Here is a 23,548-nt window from a genome sequence, read left to right on the forward strand (position 1 = left end):
ACTAGGACTCAACAATTTTACAAAATTGGATCATGTATGCCATAGCAGTGTGAACACCATATCAGTTACGTAGTAAATACAAAGAACCAGAAGTCACCAAATTAAACTATACTATTGTTAGTTGAACATTACAAGCTGAAAATGTATTTTTTGGGCCTGAAGAGATGGCTCAGCAGTTGAGAACACTGGCAGCTCTTCAGAGGACCCTGGTTCAGTTCCCAATACACACACACAGCAGCTCACAACTATCTGTAACTCTAGTCCCAGGGGATATGACATCCTCACAGACACACATGCAGGCAAAACACCAGTGCACATAAAAATAAATAAATCATTTTTAAAAATAAAAATGCATTACTTACAAATGCTGTGGTAGATACTAGGTTCTTGTCAGTTGGATCACTCTAAAAGGTTCTATCTAATAGTGGGGCACATGGCTTTGGTGGGTTTTGGTTTTTATGGTTGGTGTTTTTGTGGGATTTTTGTTGTTGATGATATTGTTTTTGGAGACAGGGTTTCTCTGTGTAGTCCTGGCTGTCCTGGACTTGCTTTGTAGACCAGGCTGGCCTCGAACTCACAGCGATCCATCTACCTCTGCCTCCCGAGTGCTGGGATTAAAGGTGTGTACCACTGCCCATCTGTTTTTGTGGTTTTTCAAGACAATGTTTGTCTGTGTGGCCCTGGCTGTCCTGGAACTCACTCTGTAGACCAGGCTGGCCACGAACTCAAAAGTCTGCCTGCCTCTGCCTCCTAAATGTTGGGATTAATGGTGTGCACCACCACCACCAGCTGAGGCTTATGGTTTTGTAAAACCAAATAAGAGAGGATGGTGGTAACATGCCATTAATCCTAGCAGTTGGGAGGCTGAGACAAGTGAATCTTTTTGAGTTCAAGGACAGCCAGGGCTCTGTTACACAGAGGAATCCTGTCTTAAAAAACTAAAAAAGAAAAGAAAAAATATAAATACAATGTGCACTTCTGAAGGATGATGATCTTCATAAAGATAATTCATCCAATTGTTGTCTATTACCAGATTTCCCTTTTATTTTTCAGCATCAAGAGAAAGCCAGTCAGCTTCATCAAAGCAGAAGAAAAAGGCTAAGTCTCAGCAATACAAAGGACATAAGAAAAGTGGGTCACCATGTATTTGCATATACTTTCTAATTGTTAAGCAGTTGAGGTCACAATATTCTTGCACAGAAAAGTATATCCCTGTGAGAACTGATGCTTGTTCATTATGTACTATGCTTAAAGGTGCAGTATGACATAAAAGGCAAACCTTTCTGATATTAAAAGACACTTTTAATTAACAGGAGAAATAATCAGATATTCTTTATCTATGGGTTTAAAGCACACTGATAAAGAATAAAGCCTTAAAATGGTTCTTGAAATAATTATAAGCTTACCCAAAGGTAATCCCTCTTTTAAAACTTTATTTAATGAAGCCAAAAGCACTGTTTGATGCTTACAGTAACTGTCATTCCTACAAAGAACAGCTCTGTCTAAAATGATAATCCTAATAAATCCACATTTTTTAGGAAGGGGTAGGGAGACAGCTCAGTAGGTAAAATGCAAAGGTTGAGGCCTGATGTGATGGTGCACACCTTTGGTCCCAGCACTCAATGGGATATCCAGGACATCTTCTTAAGCTTGAGGCTGCCTGATCTACAGAGCAAATTCCAGGACAGCCAGAGCTACACAATGATACCCTGTCTCAAACCCAGGAAGGTAGAAAGTGATAGGTCTCCACAGTGAAGAACACGCTCCCACGCACATGGGTGTGTCACAGATACACACCAGAAGAAAGAGAAAAAATCTGAGCTGATATCCAACTAGCAAAGTCAATTTTCTAATGCTTCCTGTAACCTTAAATAATGGTGTTATTATTAGCCACAATAATATATTTTTCACCACCCAGTCCAGCCTCAACTAATGATGACCTTGCATGGCATCACCACAAAGTAAGCTTGCCCCCTGCCCTTTATTCTGTGGGCAAAACCTCCTACAGACCCAGAATTACTCTGCCCATCAGGAGCTTCGTAGTACAACTGTTCACCTACAAGAGCTTAGAGAGCATTGCTAAACCATGCACAGAGTGAGGGCTGCTGATTGGGACACGCTTAGGAAGGAACTCACATGTGAATTTGCGTCCCTAAAGTAACTATAGTTCTCTAAAGAGACTTCAACAAGCTCATTTAAACTGTCTTACCATTTTGTGTTGGACAAAGATTTGAATAAGGTGCCGGGCACAGTGGCACTCTCCTGTAATCCCAGCACTCAGGAGGTAGAGGCAGACAGATCTCTGTGGTTTGGAGGCCAACCTCGTCTACAAAGCAAGTCCAACATTTCAGAAGTTTCTAAGACATTGAAGTCAAACAGTGGTTTTTAGCCAGGCATGGAGACACATGGCTTTAATCCCAGCATTCAACAGTCAGGAGAAGATCAGTTCAGAGTCATTCTCACTTCCACAGCAGCTTCAAGGCTTACCTGGGCTACACGAGACCCTGTCTTAAGGGGAGTGAAGGGGGATATACACATTATATTGCCAGATTTCTGAATTAGCTAGAGATTAACTGTAACTATAGGTGGAACGTGTACCTTAACAGACATTTTGATCTCAATACTGTGACATCATCTCTAGTGCCTTAAAATTATTTGGACATAAGAAGGAAAAGAAGTACAAATCCATGGGTCCTTACTAGAAACCCCTGGAACCCAATGGTTTTGTATTGGAATTGAGAATTTTTCAGAAAAGAAATAAATTTTATGGCATATACTATGTAACATTCCGTAAACTCTAAGGTATTTTCTGAAGCAAAATATGAATGTTTACAGTAAGTGGACCAAGTAAAGACAATATATCAAGTGAGTATAGTTTTATTGCCAAAATCTTAGAAAAATGCTTTTTGAGTGTTGGAGTTGAAGAAATCGAAGTGTAATAAGCAGTAGCTTTACAGTAGTAAGGTGCTGTCTGCTTCCTGAAGCTTAGTATTTTATCTTTTTTCCCTATTACACAAACTTTTATTACAAATTTTTCTCATGAGGCTAAGTGTAGTAGATCAGGCTTTTAATTCTACTGTTCAGCAGACAGAGACCAGATGGTTGCTGCAAATTCAAGGCCAGCCTGAGCTACAGAGTGAGTTCTAGGCCAGCCTAAATTCCAGAGTAACAGCCTGTCTCCAGAGGAGATGAGGGATGCAGAGGGGTGCTGGGAAGCGAGCTCAGTTTATAAAGCACTTAGCACATGTCATGAGGGCCAGAACTTGATTCCCAGAACCTACATCAAAGAGCACTGTGGTACATGCTTGTCCTCTCAGTGCTAGAAAGCAGAGATAGGATCCTGCAGGCTCTCCAGCCAACCAGCCTAGCCTAATTGGCAAGTTCCAGAAGTGTGTGAAAGTGGACCTCTAGCCACACACACATACACACATAAATCTTAATAGACACACAAAGAAATCCTTCCCACAAAACCTGTTACAAAATATTAAAGAATTTGAGGTTTAAAAATCTAAGTTGTGGGGCTGGAAGAGATGGCTCAGTGGTTAAGAGTGCGGCCTGCTCTTCCAGAGGTCCTGAGTTCAATTCCCAACAACCACATGGTGGCTCATAACCACCTATGATGTGATCTGATGCCCTCTTCTGCAGAAAAAGCACTCATATACAATAAATAAATAAAGCTTTAAAAAAAATTCTAAGTTGTCTGGGGGCTGGAGTGAGTACTTGCTGCTCTGGAAGAGGGCCCAAGTTGGAATCTAACACCCACACTGGTGGTTCAAACTGCCTGTAACTCCAGCTCAGGGGATCCAACAGCCTTTGGCCTCTGAAGACACCCATGTGTATGTGCATACTGACACACAGGCACACACACATACTCATAAGTCAAATAAAAATCTTAAAGTTATCCATTGCAGGCATACTTTTGTCCATAGCAGATGAGCTTCAAAACGTAGTGTTTGTCTTTAAGTCTGCCAGTAGATTGTTGTGTCCCAGCTCTGCCGTTTCCTCTGTACTAAAGTGGTAATGGTAGTTCTTGTTGTGCACCAGGATGGGGAGTTTGGTATCGATGTGTAGCATGGTGGCCAATAAGCCAAGTTTGTGCTGTGGTGGTTCTGTGTAGAGATAGCACTTGGAAAATAAGAGTACTGTTTGAACAGGAGGACCTTATACATGCTCAGCCTCAAAAAACTGTTTTCTCAAGCCATAGTAACTCTGGAGCAGTTTGTAATCTCACCACTTTCAGGAACTACTGTATGTATGACTTGGTAGTTTTGCCTGGTATTTTACTTGTAAATGTGCTAAGTCAAGCAGTCACTACACATGACGTTGGCCTGGCATTTGAGAGCTGAATGTGAGCCCGCTTGGCTCAGCTTTTAGATTCAGTTTATATGGGCACACTGCTGACTTAGGGTTATGCGTTTTGTTCTGATTATCAGAAGCTTAGCTGGTTATTGGGCTGTTGTACAAGTAGGAGGGAACAAGCCAAATGTCCATTATGAAGATGTGAGTGTCTTTCGTCTTGCACCCTTATTATTTCACTGTGCCAGGTGGTTTAATGTTTGCAAAGGTCAACGTGTATTTTAGTTTGATAAAAAGCATTTTCTGAGTCCTGGGATGTTTATCTTTGCTTATGAAACTATAACTTAAAAGTGGTGTGTGCCTTTAATTCTAGCACGTAGGAGGAAGAGACAGGAGGAAACTTCAAGGTCACTCTCAGCTACCTAGTGAGTTTGGAAGCAAAGAGTCTACGTGAGACCTTGTCTTGAAAGCAAATTAACTATGAAAGCTGAGCACAGTGGCACACACTTGCAATTCCAGCACTTAGGACATGAGGACAGAATGATTAGGAGTTCAAGTTCCAGCCTTGTCTACATAGTGAGTTCAAAGTCGGCCTGGGGTACCTGACACCCTGCCCTAATAAGATTAAGAACTTTGTAAGCAGTACATAATAAGCTTTGAGTTCTAGGAGTTCTTTTCTGGGTGAGAATTACAATTGCTGTCTGAATGCTCTGCTGACAAAAGCTTATGGGAGCACACTGTATAACAACAAAATTGTGCCACCCGATTAGGACATGTGAAGGTATTTTGTTTGATTTCTGAAGGGCCATGATTAGGCTTCTATAGTTAGGGAAACGCTGCCTTAAATATGCTCAGAGACATTCTCTTGGGGGATAGGTGTGCAGATCGCTTTGCCTAGTGTGCGTGAGAGTTTGCTGGGTCAAGAAATTAAAGACCATCTCTTTTCTTCTATTGGCTTTTTATCCAATATTCAACCTTAGGTTTCTTGAAGTAAATTAACCCAGCAGTTCTCCACACTAACTACTCTCTCATTCATTTTAAATTTGAGAGTCAAGACCAGGATTATCAGGCCTGAGAGACTAGAAGCAACCTCCCCTCCATCTGCCCCCAGCATGTTTATATGCTGTGCTTGCACTCGCGTGTGCACACATGTATGCGCACACATGCACACACATATTTGCAGAAGTTAAGCCTTGCACACTCAGTTCTTTTCAGTGTCCTATACAAGTCACTGTCCTTAGTAATACAATGCACTTTTCTTACCACACACTTAAGTCAAAGCTTACTTCAGTCTGACTTGATGTTTAGAGAGGAAGATGCCAGTTGGGAAGAAGCCTGTCAGTTTGTCGAGCCTGCCCATGACAGGTGGGGTGCGGAGGAGCTTCTCTGGGGACGAAGAGTTGACTCCTCCTCCATATCGAACCCTGCCAGCACAGACAGCACTGGAGGCCTTCCCACCTCCCAGCACTAGCCGAGAGTTCAGGCCCAGCCTCAAAACAGGTAACTAGTCACAGCAGCACCACAGGTACTACAGAGGGTCAGGCGCTGGGCAGGGTGGTGGGAGACAAAGCATGGTCTGGCATGACAAGTGCTGACTCATCCAAGTTTTTCTTTTTCTTTTTTTTAACTAAGAATACTCATTTTCACTGGTTCTTGGCAGCCATCTCACTAAGATGGCCCATCAGGAAAGGAGTTTTGTTATTACGGAGCATCTGGGAAAGCTGTCATTTTAGTTTGGGGGATTATGAGGCAATATATTCTTTGATTAGAATGGCTGAGCCCATTACATTGTAGACATCCATGTGACTTAACTTAAGGGAGAGAGAGATGCTGAAGAACTCGTCTGATAATCAGACCTAAAAGTGAGACTTTGTTCATGACATCCCATGATGGGTCATTTGTGGAAAATGTGTGTTGAGTTCAAGTAATTTTGGGTTTGGTAACAACATTTGCCATAATCTTAGCCGAATATCATCACAGATTTGAAAACACATTACATATATATCATGGCGTTACATTAGATTGAAGTTTATTTTCATAATTCTGTGTTTCATTATGCATCATGCGTAGGTGACTTTTCTTGGTGTTTAGTTGGTTAGACTGGGGTGGCAGAGTCGAGGAAGAGTGCTCAAAGTGTTGGCCCTTGTACTTGCTAAGAAGGAAGCTTGCTTCAGATGAGAGTCCTGATGTTGTCACATCAGAACGGGCCTGTTTGATTACCACAGCTTAAGAGCTGCTTTTCAAGCGACTTGCTCTAGGTAGCTGATCAGCATTTCCTGAGTGCTTTTGTAGTTTGAAAACCTAAGTGGAACTTAAGTACCTTGTTGTTTCCTTCTTTTCGGTTTACCAGGATGTTTGTACCTGACATCATCAGCCCTTTTTTAAAACTCCATTTAAGGATGAGCGCCTTCGCTCTCATAGCCCTGACAGTGTGTGTGGTCATCTTGAGCTTTCCACCAGGCCATTTTCTTATGATCATTCTGATAACCATACATCAAGGGGAAATTTCCATGTTTTATTTTATACGAAAGGCAGATTAGGACTATAAATCCAAGTTTCAGCTGCTATGGCCAGGTATGGTGATAAAACCCAGCAGGAAGATCAGGAGTTCCAGGCAGCTACTCTTTTAATGTATCAACCTCTTAAGAACTGAGAGCACTCCAGTTCATTGCTAACTTTCCTCTTTTCATACGCACTACTTGTGAATGAAACAGCATCTTGCGCTTTTTAAATTTATATTAGGTTTTGAGAGCATTTTCTTTAAACAGACTGGTTTTGGAAGTATATTTCATGTTTTGTTTGAGGTTCTGGTTCATGTAAACTGAACTAGACGTGTGAGATGCTAGACAGAAAAACTCCTGACTTCCTTGTTTCTCAAGTGCCTGTGGTGTCTTCTGAGCTCTGTGTGTGTCCTGTAGGCTGTGGTATGAGATGCTCAGTGAAATGCTTTGGGAACTGCACTACTGCCTTCATGCCTGAAAGCCATGGTTGGATTGACTATTTGGAGAATTTGTTGTTATTGACTTTGTTCCTACTAAGATCTCACTTCCGTTTGTTTCTCTTGTGAAGTTTTCATGCTTAGTGTCACTAAAGCAATTCCTTATAAAAGCAGAGTTTAGAAGGTGCATTGGTGTAGGATGTAACCCTGAGCCACTTGATCTGTTGCACTCATCTATTATTAGTTGAGAATAAAGGCTAGGAAGGAAGGGTGATCCCGGACAGATTATATTTTAGTTTCTATGAAAAGTGAAAGTTTGCATTAAAACATTTCATGCCTGAGTGAATGTTTCACCTTTATCTTGAGTGATTTTTAAGTACATCATTCCATATTTTAACATGACTTCTTTAGATACTTGTTTTGAGTACAGCTGCATACAGCTTTAGGATGTGCTTTAGAACCTCAGCTTATCTTTCTTACATAAAAATACATCCATTTGAGTGAAACATCTTTGATCTTGAAGCATGGTGATTGCCATTCATTTAGCCATCTAATCATCGTAGAACAAGACAACATTCAACCTTTTATTGTGGGTACTGCACCTTTAATGAAATGTGGGGTTTGGTCCATGTTTATCCTTGTGATAGTGCAAAAATGTCCTTAGTATACTTACTGCATGTTGGTTAGATCTGAAGGATAGCTATTGCATATTTGCCACTGTTTGTTAGAAGACATTTGTTAAGCAAAGGAAGAACTATACCAGTGCACGTGCTTTGCCTCTCAACAGTGTGTTGTTTCTTCTGCTCTCACAATACACAGTATATTCATTTTTTTGTCTTTGGGCTATTGAGTTTTCAACATCAATGCTAAAACATGAACCAAAGTAAGATGAATTGCCATCTCTCAAAATATTACTTACTAAAATTAGTAAATATAGCCAGGCGGTGGTTGCGCACGCCTTTAATCCCAGCACTCAGGAGGCAGAGGCAGGCAGATCACTGTGAGTTCAAGGCCAGCCTGGTCTACAAAGTGAGTCTAGGACAGCCAAGGCTACACAGAGAAACCCTGTCTCAGGGCAGGGGGGTGTGGAAATTAGTAAATAAGATGTCAGAAGTTCTGGTTGAGCATTCAGGAGTCAGATCTTTGTGAGATCAAGGCTAGCTTAGTCTATCTAAATAACAAGCTCTGGACCAGCAGAGCTACAAACTGAGACCCTGTCTCAAAAACAGGTAGCCTGAGACTAGATTTTTTATTTGTTTGTTAGTCTTATTATATAGTATGTAGTCTGTGTTGGCCTCCAACTCAAGTTCCTCTTGCTTCAGCCTCCAAACTGCTGGGACTATAGGTGTGAGCCAACATGCTTGGACTGGGAGAGGAGTCGTTGATTTTTAAAGAAATCTTCATAACTACAATCAGTACATAGAGACTAGAAGTGTAGCCCAGCAGTGGAGTGCTGACATAGCATACGCAAACTAAATTCAGTCCTCAGCACCATGAAAAAAAAGTAAAAATAATGCTGGCATGATGGTGTTACGCACCTGTAATTTTACCACTTATGAGGCTAAGCAGGAAGATCACATGCTGGGCATCCTAGGAAAGACCCTGTCTTAGACTTTAAAAGTGTATAGCTCAGGCCGGGTGTGGTGGCATATACCTTTAATCCCAGCACTCGGGAGGCAGAGGCGGGCCAATAGCTGTGAGTTCGAGGCCAAATGAGTTCAGGACAGCCAAGGCTACATAGAGAAACCCTGTCTTGAAAAAAAGAACAAAAAACAAAACAAAAAAAGCTATAGCTCAGGGGTAGAGCATTTGCCTGGTATGCCAAGGCCCTAGGAATAGATGGAAGAAGGGAAATAAAGTGACTATTTCAGGGGCTTGGGGGCACAAGTAGTTTTGTATTCTACATACAGTCCCCTTTCATACATTTGTGTGTTCCAAAGCCCCACCTTGGATGCCTCAAACCATAGATGGTACTAAAAGCTACGTGTATGTGTGTGTGTACATATATATATTATACGATCTGTGTATGTACATAAATACACACACACACACACACACACACACACACACACACACACACACACACACACTCCCTCCCTCCCTCCCTCCCAGCCCTCTGGATGTAGAAGTAGAAGGATCACAAATTCAAGGCCATCTACATAGGTAGACTCTGTCGTGTTGAATATTATACCTCAGAATGTACAAGAAATAAATTCATTTCTGTAGGCATGGACATAAATGTGAATATTTAATCCCAAGAAAAAACCCAGTTGTTTTAGCTGAATTCATGAACCCTGTTATTTGAGCATTCTATTGGAGATTATCCACTGTGCACTGTCGAGCTGTAGCATGGTTCCTTTTCTAAACATTCCTTAATTGTCAGTATACTTTAATATTTAACATTAGGATTGAGAGGTGTAGCCCAGTGGTAAAGTACTTGCCTAGCATACACAAAGACCTAGAACCACACACCAATAAAGTTAATATTTTTCAGGACTTTGTTATCATTGTCATCTGTTTTGCAGTGCTAGGGGTCAAGTCCATCACCTCACGCATGCTAGGCAAGCATTCTACCCTTGAGTTCCACCTCGACTTCCATGGTTTCATCTTTATAGGTATTGAAGAAGTGACATCGTCTTAGCTGTAAAGTTGATAGAGCGTGAAGATGAACAACCAGGGCATTCCAGAAGACTTGGTAACACCCGTGCATTTCTGTCTGTCTCATACAGTGACCACGTCGCAGCTAAAGGAGGAGCTGCTAGATGGAGAGGATTATAGCTTCCTTCAAGGAGCATCTGACCAAGAGAGCAATGGCTCTGCCACCGTCTACATCAAACAAGAGCCCTGAGGTGGCTCAGAAACTAAGGGTGGGAGGGGCTGTTTACAGGACTGATTTGTAGTCATCTGGCTGCACAGCAGGCTATTCTACTGGGACATTTTGCTAAACACAGAAAAGTTCAGTTCCAGATTTTTCAGGTGGGGGGAAACTATTTTGGTGGGGGGGGCAATTTTTCAATTTATAAAGATGGACGATTTTTGTGTTGTATTTGAAGCTTTTGAAAGAATTTTGTAATATTTTCCAAGTTTGGATTTATGTGCATTGTTAACAAGAACTGAAATTCTAACTTTTTTGGTAAGATAAAAGTTTAGGTAGCAGAATTGAAGGAGATGATTAAGAAGGATATAGCTGTAAATGCAAATGAACTGTCATTACAAATGAACCTTCTTGGTACCTGTTGGGAGATTTTTGGATTTTAGAGTTAGGCCAGTCACATCTCCAGCTTCTCTTGCTGTGGAAATATGCAACTGAACCCCTCACAGAGGGCTCATCACCATGTAGATCACGGAAGGGGTCATTAATTGTTCTCGCTGACATTTTATTGCAGCCCATTTAAATGTTTGTACAGAAATGTTTTCATTCTGCTAAAATGTATTTGGAGTTGTATATGAAACTAGGAGAACTCTGGATACTTTTATATGCTCTCCTTCAAGAAAGAATGATTAAAATTTTTCTAACACTAAAGTGTTAAACTGGAATGGTTAACAAGATAGACAGGATTTCAGTCTACATAAGGGGTTGGGGAAAATGAATATTTTCCTAAGTTTATTCTGTTTTCCTTGCTAGTGAACATCCCACAAAAGGGAATTTGTATCAGACCTCTGCCATTTCCCTCCGTCTGTGAGAGAGCAACTACACCTGAAAACAGATGTTGTTCTGTATTACCAAGAAAATCAAATGAAAATTTTGCTAATGAAAATAAGTGTAGATTTCAGAATCATTCCAGCTCCACTTTTAACTGTCCTGGATTTGTTAGAAACTGATTTGAAAGTAAACTTAATTTTCTTTAAATTCCATATATATATACACACGTACATACATTATGAATTGTCTTTAATTGTAGTCAGAATTTATTTTAACAGTAACTGATTTGGACCATTTTAAACATTCCCTATTTTCAAATTCATACAGCTTCCTTTAGGAGATAGGATAAAAGGGTGAATTGGTGAAAGGTTTGCTCTGCGTTTTCTAACCTTCTCCCAAGTTGTGACTGAAGGAGAGAGCTCTAGCATCTACCAGTGAGGTTCATAAACTAAACTCTCAGGAATTCATTGCACCTGTTCTAGAAGTGCTTCTGGGTCTGAGCCTGGCCTCTTCAGAGTGGTAATACTGCCCATCTCCTCTGGAAAGTAGGCAGGGCTGGTGAGAGGTTAATGAAGATGATTAACTCTGCAGCCCTTCAGCCTACAGAATGCTTTAAAAAAGAAAAAAAGAAAAAAAAAAAGCTAATAGAAAACCCCAGGAGACATTTTTGGTAGGAATTTTGTTTGACTTTTAAATGCATAGAACATTAAAAACCAGCAGTTTATTTTCTAAAATATTGCTCTACTTTTGAGAATAATAACATTGGTAATATGCACAGGTTTACCTCATTCTATGCAAGAGGGATTAATAACATAAGGTTTTGTAGTAGCTACTGGAAGTAAAATGTGTTACTTTTTAATGTAAAAATGTACGGAATCGCATGTCACCATTTCTTAATACTGACTCTGGGGGCTAAATGCAAATCACATCAATGCAAGTTGATTCTCTTGTCAAATATATGTGAATTCAGCTGTAAGATTACTGGATATTTATCTTAAACAACATTGCTGAGAGGGACCTACTGTAAATGTGGCATCCTCACACTTCCCAACTCTTTACTTTGAAGGATCTTCCCAGAAGCTTAAAACCTAGAAGAGGTCCAGCGCAAAGGTCAGAGCAGTCTTCCTTCTCAGGCTCTGCAGATTAGTCCAGGACTGGGCTGCCATGCATGGTACCAACACAAGAAGCCTGTGATGGGGGTGCTCTCACACCTTGTGTGTAGGAGCTCTCGGGGGGGGGGGGGGGGAACTAACTGTAAGCCAGGAAGGATGTGATTTCAAGCCAGCCAGTCCTGGTAATTAGTTCTGTGAAATGCTCATTTGTAGCCAGGTTTTACAAGCTTCCAATTTTACACCAAAACCAGGCTTGGCGTGTTTAGGATTTCCCACCTACATTCATAGTGTTTGTGTTCAATAATAGTGAAGGGTTGGTGAAGACTCATTAAGAGTCTGAACGTAAACCCAGAGCCCTCTTTGTTAAGACCCTCACTCCTGCTGCTAACACAGTTAACCAGAGGAGGCTTCCATCCTAGCCGTACTTCCTGTCAACGTCATACAACTCTGCTCAATGTGTACTGCTGACCTTGGGTTTGTCTTTGTTTTCCTGTTAGGAGCCTGGGAACTTTTAGTAGTTTAAACTGTTTAACCTTTTCCTTGCTGTGTATGAGGAAAGCTAAAGCTGTTATCAACTTCTTAATCTGCGGATACTAACACGGGTTTTCAGTGTTTGTTTGTTTTTATTATTTTGTGATGTGAATACCCTCACCCATCAATATTTGTATTATGGTGCTATATATTTGGTAATGATCCTTTAATATTGGGGAGGGATTTTTTAAATACTGTGATTAAACTGGGTATCTTCCTTTGATTTTCATATTTTAAATAAAGCCACAGTCATTTATTAAAAAAAAAAAAAAAGCATCTGTCCCTGGGCAAACCTTTCAAGGACAGAAGCCAAAGTAAAGTACATAAGGTTTTTACATCATTTCTGTGTGCATTTGATATATAGATCAATATCTGGACAAATTTAATCTTTTATTTTCTGGTAACTTGTGATCATTGAGAAAGTGTTTGAAGCTTTCTCACAGAATGTATATAATGGCGTGAAAATTCCTTCAGAGAAATTTATGTTCCTTTCATTTTTACCAAAATGCAAATTTTCAGCATGGATGTGAAAAGCATTAAAATTATAACTTTGTGTACAAGATGAAAATAATTCACTAAATTTGCCCTTTTTTACACAAAATAAAATGTTAAAGTTAAGCTTTATTTTATCCATTTTTTTCAACATTTTATTAGGTAGTGTGGGTGGATGTGACATGGCACACATGTGGAAGTCAGGCAGTTTGTAGGAATGAGTTTTCTCTTCCCCGTGGGGGTCCTGGGTGGAGCTCAGGCTGTGAGATTCCGCAGCAGCCCTTTCTTCCATTCACTCATCAAAAACACGACTTTGAGGAGCTAGTTCTTTCCTTTCACTGTGGGACGGAGAACTGGACTAACTACTCAGGCTTTCATATACTCTTACCTCTCCCTGAAGCAACATTCAGTTAAGGCAGTTAGACAACGGGTAGTAGAGTGGCTGGGTGCTTAGGTGACCCTCCCCACCCCTCCACGAGGGGGTAAGCAGGCTGCAATCTCGGACAATCCTTTTCCAAGAGGGCACAGCTGAACTCCCCAAGGGAGCAGTTACTCGGCTTAAGGAAGTCACAATGGGAAGTAAAGCAGGAGTGGGCACTGAGAAAAGACTGTCCAGCGGGGACCGAGGGGACCCGGGAAAGCCGCATTTGAGCCAAGATTTCATGGCTAGGCAGGAACAGGACCACAACGCAGAACAGAAGCAAAGGTAAGTGTGTGCCGTTTGTGGAGAAACAGTCACTTTGTCTAGAACATTGTACTTTTGGGCCCATGCTCAGTGGGTGACTGTGTTTGTGTCAAGTGCTGGGGATGGATCCAACCAGGGGCCCCAGGCACACTAGAGCTATGTCCCCAGTCCCACTTAAACACTTAACACCACATATGTGGAGTCTTCCCCACACCAAGTAGAACTCCAGAAGACATCATCAGGATCTAATTCAGATCAGTTTGGATAAAGAGGGAGGCAGTTAATTCTGACAGCTGCACCTGTAAGGTGGCATTAGACCTCTCGCAACTTGCCAGAATTCAGGGTGGGGAATTTAGTGAAACACTGTCGCTAAAAAGAGGAAAGGTGGTTCCCTCTTTGATCCTTCATCCCAATGGCATCCTTTTAGTTGTCTTTAGACCTTCTCCTAATCAACAGACATAAATCTGACCAACTCGACTCTTAAGTTTTCACACACCCATCTCTATTAAGTAATGCCATTTGGGATGCTTATTTCCTTAAACAGACTCTTTCCCCCTGCTATCCTTCCCTTGTAAGTGTTTGATCTCCTAGCTCCTCCCTGTGAAGATCAAGGGATTCTTCCCAATAAACAGCCTCGGAACAAAACACTTCTGACAGTTCTAGCAGATGAGCACAGGACACTGCACTCAGTTCCAAAGTCTTTATTGCTTAGAAAAGAGGATCCATCCCGCTCAGTGGGATGAAGAGCTGTGTCCAGGGACCAGTAACGCTGAGAAGGGCCCTCGTTGACCCACCTCTACTCATACACCCAGTCATGGGCACAAGACTTGTAGTCAACCAGTTCTTCAGGCTTAAACCACAGACCGATCTCTTTCTCAGCGCTTTCCACCGAATCGCTGCCATGAATGATGTTCCTAAGAAAGGAAGCTCATTTGTTACAGAGTTTGGTTTAGTTTGGTTTGGTTTTTCGAGACAGGGTTTTCTCTGTATAACAGCTCTGGCTGTCCTGGAACTCGCTATGTAGACCAGGCTGGACTTAAACCTCGCTGAGATCCACCTGCCTCTGCCTCCCAAGTGCTGGGATTAAAAGCGTGTGCCACCACCAACCCAGGTCCTACATTGAATTTTCAAAACGACAAGTAAAACATTTAGTTAAAATCCATTAGATGAGGGGGCTGGAGAGATGGCTCCGTGGTTAAGAGCACTGCCTACTCTTCCAAAGGACCCGGGTTCAATTCCCAGCATCCACATAACAGTTTCACAACTGTCTGTAACTCCCAAGATCTGACACTCTGACACCACATAGCAGTTCACAACTGTAACTCCCAAGATCTGACACTCTGACACCAACGCACATAAATTGTTTTTGTTTTGGTGGGGTTTTTTTGTTGTTGTTTGTTTTTTGAGACGGTTTCTGTGTAGCCTTGGCTGTCCTGGACTCACTCTGTAGACCAGGCTGGCCTCAAACTCACAGCGATCCGCCTACCTCTGCCTCCCAAGCGCTGGAATTAAAGGCGTGCGACACCACCGCCAGGCACAACACACATAAATTGAAGGTAAATTTTAAAAAATAATTTTCTTTTTTAATCCATTAGATGGGTCGACCAGAGAGACTGCTCAAGGGTTAGGAGCACTTGTTGCTCTTGCACAGGACCCAGGTTTGGGACCACATGGTGGCTCATAGCCATGTAGAACTCCAGCTCCTGAGCATCTGATAACCTCTACAGACCAGTCACACATCATACATGCAGACAAAACACTCTGAAAACCTTTAAAAACCATACCAAAAAAGCACAAAGCTAAATACGCTGGAGTAAAAGGAGCTTAGTTCAACTTGTAAGTTTTGCCTGGCAGTGGTGGCTTATACCTTCAGCACTCGGGAGGCAGAGGCAGGTGGGTCGCTGTGAGTTCGAGGCCAGTCTACAATAGCCAAGGCTACACAGAGAAACCCTATCTGGGAAAAAACCAAGAAGAAAAACTTGCAAGTTTCCCCTTCAAGAGTATTTATGACTCAAGATTGCTACTACTTTAAAAAAAAAACTAAAATTTCCTTCTCAATTTTTTGAAAAACAAAAGTGAGCAAGCCTCCAAAAAACCAGGCAAGAGCCAGTCATGCTTCTTTTGCAGTGCAAGGGCTAGTCTTAAATTTCCTGTGCAGCTAAAATTGACCTAGAATTTTCTGATCCTCCTGCTCCACTTCCCAAATGCTGGGCTAACAGTATTTGCAGCCCTATCTGGTTTGGTTTTGTTTGTTGTTTGGAGGAAGAGGGAGGGTTTCTTTCTTTCTCTCTGTCTCTCTCTTTTAAAGATTTATTTATTTTGGGGCTGGAGAGATGGCTCAGAGGTTAAGAGCACCGCCTGCTTTTCCAAAGGTCCTGAGTTCAATTCCCAGAAACCACATGGTGGCTCATAACCATCTAGGTTGAGATCTGGTGCCTTCTTCTGGCCTGCTGGCTCACATGCAGGCAGAACACTGTATAAGTAATAAATCTTTTTTTAAAAAAAAGATTTATTTATTTTAATATAGATGAGTACTCTATCTGCATGTATACCTGCAATGCCAGAGGGCATCAGATCCCAGTATAGATGGTTGTGAGCCACCATGTGGTTGCTGGGAATTGAACTCAGGACATCTGGAAGAGCAGACAGTGCTCTTAACCACTGAGCCATCTCTCCAGCCCAAGTTTCTTTTTGAAACAAGGTTTTTGTATAGCCCTGGGTGTCCTGTAATTCCCTAAGTAGGCCAGGCAGGCTAACCTCAAACTCAAGAGGTCCCTGGGATGTGCTTGGATTAAAGGCATACACCACCACCACCTAGAAGAATTTTTAGGGGTTGTTGTTATATTTTTTCCTTTGGTTTGGTTTTTCAAGATAGATCTGCCAGGTATGGTGATGCACGCCTTTAATCCCAGCACTCGGGAGTCAAGAGGCAGGCAGATCTCTGAGTTCGAGGCCAGCCTGGTCTACAAATGAGTCCAGGATAGCCAAGGCTACATAGGAAAACCCTGCCTCAAAAAAACAAAACAAGATAGTTCTCACTATGTAGATCTGACTGTCCAGAAACTCACTACATACCTGCCTTTGCCTTTCAAACGCTGAGATTAAGGATGTGAGCCACCATGCCTGGCATGCATTTTCTTTTCTTTTCTTTTCTTTTTTTAAAGATTAATTTATTATGTATACAGTGCTCTGCCTGTCAGTACAGCTGCAGACCAGCAGAGGGCACCAGACCTCATTATAGATGGGTGTGAGCCATCATGTGGTTGCTGCGAATTGAACTCAGGACCTCTGGAGGAGCAGTCAGTCTGAGCCATCTCTCCAGCCCCAGGCTTGCATTTTCTTAAAAGTGATTTGCAAACCAAACCATGCCATCTATGCTTATTAGTAATAATCCCCTTATTCCATTTGAATCTACAAAGTTTGAGTACAAATTATGGCTGAGGGAATCCAGACTTAGGTATCACATCCATACATATAATAACAAATCTGGTGGGGTTAAAACCCTGTTGCCCACACACAAACTATCACATGCAATAGCTCTCTGTACAGTACGTCAGCTACCTTTTTTGTTTGTTTGCTTCTTTGTTTTGTTCTTTTAAGACAGAGTTTCTCTGTGTAGCCCTGGCTGCCTTAGAATTCACTCTGCAACCAGGCTGGCCTCAAACTCAGAGATCCGCCTGCCTCTGCCTCCTGAGTACTGGGACTAAAGCCATGTGCACCACCACCCAACTCAATTACAATTCTTAACTTCCACCTTATATTAAGCTCACATTTTTCTAAGCTTGGGATATATCCAAAATGTTGTATACTCCACTTAGTGTTAAAAGTTTATTATTCTGTCTCTGTCTATGCCTCTCCTGTGTCTGTCTGTCTGTCTGTCTGTCCCTCTCTCTGTATATGTGTGTGTCTCCGTCTCTCCCTAGCCCCCCTACGCAAACACACACACACACACACACACACACACACACACACACACACAGACTTACCTGCCAACTTGAATGCAGAAATCCCCCCGAATGGTGCCAGGCTTAGAATCAGCTGGATTGGTCTCTCCCAGCATCACTCGGCCTGTTTTCACCACATTGAGCCCCTCCCAGACCTTGACAGGAGAAAAGACAATTTCTGAGACAGACCCAGTCAGGACAATCACTCCTATCTACTCATTAATCAGTAAGATCCGTTTATGGAATTGTGGTCAGATAAGCCCTGCAGAGAACACAGGAGCCCATCCCTACCCTCCCACCCCACCCCGTGGTTTAAATTCACTTCACAAGTAGGATATAAAAGACTACTCACAAAAAGAGAGAGAGAGAGAGAGAGGACAAAGTCTAGGGAGAGATCAGGGATCAGAGGGAAGGGCCTCAGGGTCTACTGGGCAAGGGTTAACTGTAAAAGAGGGAAGTCTAGGACAAGCAATCTAAGCCTTTTCCCTGCCCTCCACCATCATCACCATGGCAACTGAGGCTGCAGTTCAGGGCCAGAGAACTGTGCACCTCCTGTTATACACTTAGAAATACTTTTCTGAGCCTAGGACACATTGTGGTCTGTGGTTCTTTGAAAGCAGACTAGTCCTACAGAGATCTGCCTTAAGCTCTTCACTCGGTGTGTGCATACACACGCACATGGCAGAGTACCGGGGCCGGTGGAGGCCAGAGGCACCAGATCCCTGGGAAAGCAGTGTGAGCCAGCTCGGGTGGGTGCTGGGAACCTAACTCCTGTGCTTTTCTTTTCTTTTTTTTTTTTTTAAGATTTATCTATTGTATATGAGTGCTTTGTCTGCAGAGAAGGGAATCAGATCTCATTATAGATGGTTGTGAGCCACCATGTGGTTGCTAGGAATTGAACTCAGGACCTCTGGAAGAGCAGGCGGTGCCCTTAACCACTGAGCCATTTCTCCAGCTCCTGTGCTTTTCAAGAACAGCCTGCGTCTTACCACTGAGCTCTCTCCAGCCCACTGATTTCCTTTCCTTTCCCCTCCTGAACTAACACCTGCCTGTCTATAATTCCAGTTCTAAAGAGGAAGAAAGATTGGAGTGAAAGCTAGTTCCAACAGAGAAAGGACAGACTTAATTCCCGTTAGTCACTCATAAGCACTCACCATGGCCAGCACAGGCCCTGAGTGCATGTACTTCACCAGCCCTGGGAAGAAAGGACGGTCCTTCAGGTCAATGTAATGCTGTTTCAGGTGCTCTTCAGAAGCCTGGCAGACAGAGCAACCCATCAGAGGACAGACTGCAAAGGCTTAAACATGGCTGATCCCACCCTGGCGGGAAGGGGGCTCAGGTTTTCCAACAGGGCAGGTTCTTAATTCCAACTTTGGCATTCACAAGGATCCACACCATGAAACTGACACCACTGTGACAAAAAACCTATAGCCGGGCGTAGTGGCGCATGCCTTTAATCCCAGCACTCGGGAGGCAGAGGCAGGTGGATCTCTGTGAGTTCAAGGCCAGCCTGGTCTACAGAGTGAGTCCAGACCAGCCAAGGTTACAGAGAAACTCTGTCTCCAAAACAAACAAAAAGAAAAAACCTATACTGCCCATGAAGACCGCCCTGAGCTGGGACTGTAGCTCAGTGGTAGAGTGCTTGCCTACCATGTCAAAGGCCTTGTGTTCAGTCTCCAGCACCAGTTTTTAAAAGGAGGATGACTCCCTGAGGAAGCATGCCAGGATCAAGTACAGGGCATGCAGATTTGAGTCCGAACCCCCAGAACCTCCCACCCAGAGGTGATGACAGATGGCCTGGAAGCTCATTGGCCAGCTAACCTGGAGTATGAGGTAATGAACACGAGACCATGTCAAGGTGGAAGGACTAATTCACATAAACGGCAAACACAAAACAAAATTCAAGTGTTTACACAATGAAATGAGCATAATAGCTCATGCCTGGAATCCCAGCACTTAGGAGACAGAGACGGAGGAATCACAAGTTCAAGGCTAGCCTGGGATAGACACCTTATCTTAAAAAATAAAAGACTCAGTCAGGCTGGGGTGGTAGTGGCAGTATGTCTTTAGTGCCAGCCAGAGGACAGCCAGGGCTACACTGACAAGGCTCTCTTGTCAGTGATGTTAAGGATTTCTAGCACTGAACAAGGGATTTGAGGCAAGATTTAGAAAGTGCAAGGTTGGCTGAAACTGTCCCCCTGGTCAATTGAGTCTTTTAAACATTTCAGATAACAAACTTTTAAGATGTTTGTGTCTGAGTGTTCTGCCTGCATTTGTGCCCGGTGCCCTGAAAGCCAGAAGACGGCAGGTCCCTTGGGATTGAACTTAAAAGAGATGGTGGTGAGCCACAGTATAGTACTGGGAACCAAACCCATGGCCTCAGCAACAAACACTTCTCTCCCCAACCCCAAGAACATCTTTTGTTTTGTTTTGATTCTGAGACAGGGTCTATGTAGCCCTCATTGGCCAGGAACTTGCTATGTAGACTAGGCTGGCCTCAAACTGGGAGATCTGCTTGCCTCTGCCTCCTGAGTCTTCCCTGGCTTTTTGGGTTTTTTTGTAGTTGTTCCTCAATAATTGTGTTTAGGGCTGTTTTGTCTGCATGTGTATCTGCATCCTGTGCACGCCTCGCGCCCAGAGGCCAGAAGAGGGTGCTGGATCCCCCAAGACTGGAGTTTCAGTTCTGAGCTGCCTTCTGAGCTGCCTTGTGTGTGACGGGAATTGAACCCGTAACTGGGCCTCCTCTCCAGCCCCAAGGACAAAAATGATGCCCTTTGTTAAATCTCAGTAGATACTTAACTCTAACCTTTTTTCTTTAGACTGGGTCTCATGGTGGCCTCCAGGTTTAGCCAGTGACGACCCTGAACGTCTGTCTGATCCTCGATCTCCACCTTCCAAGTGCTAAGATTACAGTATGTGCCACCACACCCTACTGCTTATGAGGGGCTGGGGACCCAACTCAGGACCCTTACACCAAATGAACTCCCGCACAACATGGAAAATGGTTACTATCCTATGCCAAGGAGATATGCAGCCTTAACACTTGGCATTCTCAGACGTTTCGGCCAAAGCACAAAAGGATTGCAAGACCCCACCCTGTACAGTGTGGGTTCCAGTCTCTCTCCACTCCTTGCTGCCCCAGGAGAAACATGAGTGGAAGCCCTTTGCGAGATGGACAGGACCTGGCCAGGACCAGGAAGCACAGCCGGAGGGAATCCAGGCCGGGGCACCGGCACCAGTCACGTTACCACAGCTTAACCTTCCCAGGGCTGTTTGTCCTCCCCGGGCTGGGAAGGGGGCCAGCAAGTCACCAACGTCTGGTGAGGGGCAGAGGTCAAAATGAGTCTTCTCCTGGGAGCGAAATCAACCAAGAGGGCTGACCCCCGACTCCAAAAGGCGACGTGCAAAAACCACTAGCGGGACGGCAAAACTCCCGAGGCCCAGCAGCAGAGGGGTAGGGGGCGAGGGTCATGTTACCCGAAGGAACTTCATGGCCACCAGACGGAACCCCTTCTGCTCGAAGCGCTTGATGATCTCGCCCATCAGGCCGCGCTGCACGCCATCTGGCTTGATGGCGATGAAGGTACGCTCGAGGTTGGCCATGGTCCTGTGGGGACAAGAAGTCCAGTCGATGAGGCCCGGGCGACCCAAGCAGGCCCAGGAAGCCACGTGGGCTCCCGCCGCCGCCGCCGCCGCCGCCGCCGCCGCAGCGGAGGACACGTGGCTTTCCAGCTGCTTCTGCCCCACCCGGGAGACCCAGGAAGGGGACCCGCGGGAGCCTGGGGTGGGGTGATGTTGGGGCGGAGAGTGCATCCCAGCCTTACCGAAAGTCTGCGGGTCGGCTGGAGTCGGCGGTGAGCGATGGGAGAGGCTAGAGCGACCACCAGCTAGCGCCCGGTAGGGAAGGAGGGACGCGGGACGCCACACCCCGGAGGACCCGCTGCCCAACCCGGGACGCTCAGCCTTGCCTGGTCGGCCAGTCGTCTCTGTCCCCGCCCAGCGACCCGCGGTGCACGCCCTCTCCTTGCAAGGCTACTGAGGGCTAGGAGGCAGGAAGTGATTTGTTCTCCACCCAAGTCCTCAGGCACTTTGCTGCTACAGGCTCCAACACCGGGGCCCTGGTCCTGATTTCTTCAATCCAGGAGATGTCTGCGTTCACTTTTCCCCTGGGGCACCGGCGCTCAGCTGGACTGTCCCTACCAGGGTACCCCGAATCCTTCCCACCTCTGAAATCCAGCCCTCCACTTGAACTCTTAACCTTCCTCATCCAAAACGACACTTCCCAAGGAGCCATGTCTGTCCTCAGCCCCCTCCTCAGAAGTCCATCTGTTCTTGTCTCTGACCTGTCTCAGAATGACCTTCAAACTCCTAAAAATAAGCCGTGCCTTTTGACACCAGGACCTGCTCCCTGCTGTCTGTCCCCTCACCTACCTTTCCAGCCCCCACCAGCCACCCTGTTTCCACCCGGAGACTGAATTCAAGCCCACACAGCGCTTCTGGGTGTCGGACTACCCACGTCAACCTAAGACTTCCCTAGCAAGATTCTAACCGGAGGCAGAGGGTCAGGAGTTCAAGGGCAGCCACTGCTACACGGTTCAGAGTCGGCCTGGTCTATGTCTCAAAGTATACCAAATGAGATGTCGGAAAGATTCAGCTTAGCAGTTAAGAGCACTTGCTGCTCTTCCAGAGGCCAGAGTTCAGTTCCCATCACCCACACACTTAAGGTAGCTAACCCTAACCCACACATAATTAAGACGATAAAAATAAATCTTTAAGAAATATATACACAGCGGGAGGCAGAGGCAAGGTGGATCGCTGTGAGTTCGAGGCCAGCCTGGTCTACAAAGCAAGTCCAGGACAGCCAGCCAGGACTACAAGAGAAACCTTGTCTCGAAAAAAAAAAAAAAGAAAAGAAAAGAAAGAAAGAAAAAAGAAATATATATACGGACTGGAGAGATGGCTCAGAGGTTGAGAACACTAGCTGTTCTCCCAGAGGTCCTGAGTTAATTCCCAGAAACCACATGATGCCCTCTTCTGGCCTGCTGGCTCACATACAGGCAGAATTCTGCATTTAAAGAAAAGAAAGAAAAAGAAATATATACAAAGTGATGGGCTGGCGTGGGTTTAACCCTTAGCACTGGGTATGGTGGTTAATCCTTGCCTACTTTGGAATTAGACACAAGCCTGGACTGGGAGGGGGAGGGGCACCGGAGATGGAGCTCTGTGGCTGGCCCACTTGTGTAGCATGCACAAGGCCTTAGGTCCAGCACCCAGTATTCCAGACCGTATATTCTCAGAAGCCAGGCCTGTGACCTTACAGACATTGCTCACCTCCTGTCTTCTTCACAGGCCACCAGTACCCAAAAGGTCCCTGCCCCAATGTCCATATCAGTTGTGTCCAGACCAAAAAAAAAAGACGTTTACAGTGCCTTGAGCACTCTGTGAACCAGCAGCAGCTTCTCCCAGTAACTTAGAGCCTGAGCTAGGGCCCTGAACATCCCTGTTAAAGAGGTTTAGGGTGTTGCTGAAAACACTGAGACTGGCCCAGATGAGTCAAAAGGCCTACAACCCTCCTCCAACTCCATCCCATCACCCCTGGCTAAGGACCTGCTCAGACTGAACAAGTCTTTGCTCTCTAACAGAATGAGCAATTATTTATACTCTACACTTCCCTCATGCAGGCTTTCCACTAGGCATCTTGGCCCTTTTCCCCCCATTTCCAGTGCCTCTAGCCCTGGTTTAATCAAGAGGGTAAACCCTGCTTTAATGGTTCCCGGCTTCTCTGAAGGACCCAACAAGCTCTCTCTGTTCTCCATGACACAGCCTGAGATGGGAGTCTCCCTCAGGAGCCCACCAACCTCAAAACTCAGGTTATCACCATAGTGGCTCCAGGCCAAGTGACCACCT

General features: G+C 44.3%; 2 protein-coding genes across 17 annotated transcripts in view; one reads left to right on the plus strand and one right to left on the minus strand.

Annotated features, from left to right (window-relative positions):
• Positions 1-12,107, plus strand: part of Mbtd1 (mbt domain containing 1) — a 58,311-nt gene extending 46,204 nt beyond the window's left edge. For 12 of the 16 annotated variants that reach the window (XM_051158311.1, XM_051158313.1, XM_051158298.1 and 9 more), the window contains 2 exons: positions 1,054-1,131; positions 5,605-6,494. In XM_051158311.1, coding sequence (XP_051014268.1) covers positions 1,054-1,131; positions 5,605-5,804 — 278 coding nt within the window. In that variant the 3' untranslated portion in view covers positions 5,805-6,494. Of the gene's footprint in view, positions 1-1,053; positions 1,132-5,604; positions 6,495-9,849 lie in introns of those variants that run through there. The other 4 variants (XM_051158307.1, XM_051158308.1, XM_051158309.1 and 1 more) reach the window with 2 other exon arrangements.
• A 2,279-nt stretch (positions 12,108-14,386) lies between these two features.
• On the minus strand, positions 14,387-21,541 carry LOC127200194 (nucleoside diphosphate kinase B). The gene is made up of 5 exons (XM_051158324.1): positions 21,466-21,541; positions 21,119-21,248; positions 18,796-18,897; positions 17,684-17,796; positions 14,387-14,611 (listed from the first exon to the last, which is right to left on the minus strand). The coding sequence occupies exons 2-5, from the start codon at positions 21,242-21,244 to the stop codon at positions 14,494-14,496; spliced, it is 459 nt and encodes a 152-aa protein (XP_051014281.1). The 5' UTR covers positions 21,245-21,248; positions 21,466-21,541; the 3' UTR covers positions 14,387-14,493.
• Between the last annotated feature and the right edge of the window lie 2,007 nt (positions 21,542-23,548).

This window comes from Acomys russatus, chromosome 16, assembly GCF_903995435.1.
Source record: "Acomys russatus chromosome 16, mAcoRus1.1, whole genome shotgun sequence".
Classification (NCBI taxonomy): Eukaryota; Metazoa; Chordata; class Mammalia; order Rodentia; family Muridae; genus Acomys; species Acomys russatus.

Excerpts from the sequence above, each read along its gene's own strand:
- LOC127200194 (XM_051158324.1), bottom strand. The coding sequence starts at position 21,244 with ATGGCCAACCTCGAGCGTACCTTCATCGCCATCAAGCCAGATGGCGTG. Across the intron at positions 17,797-18,795 it reads CAGGGCCTGTGCTGGCCATG|GTCTGGGAGGGGCTCAATGT; the intron begins GTGAGTGCTTAT and ends TCTCCTGTCAAG. Across the intron at positions 14,612-17,683 it reads TTCTGCATTCAAGTTGGCAG|GAACATCATTCATGGCAGCG; the intron begins GTAAGTCTGTGT and ends TTCCTTTCTTAG.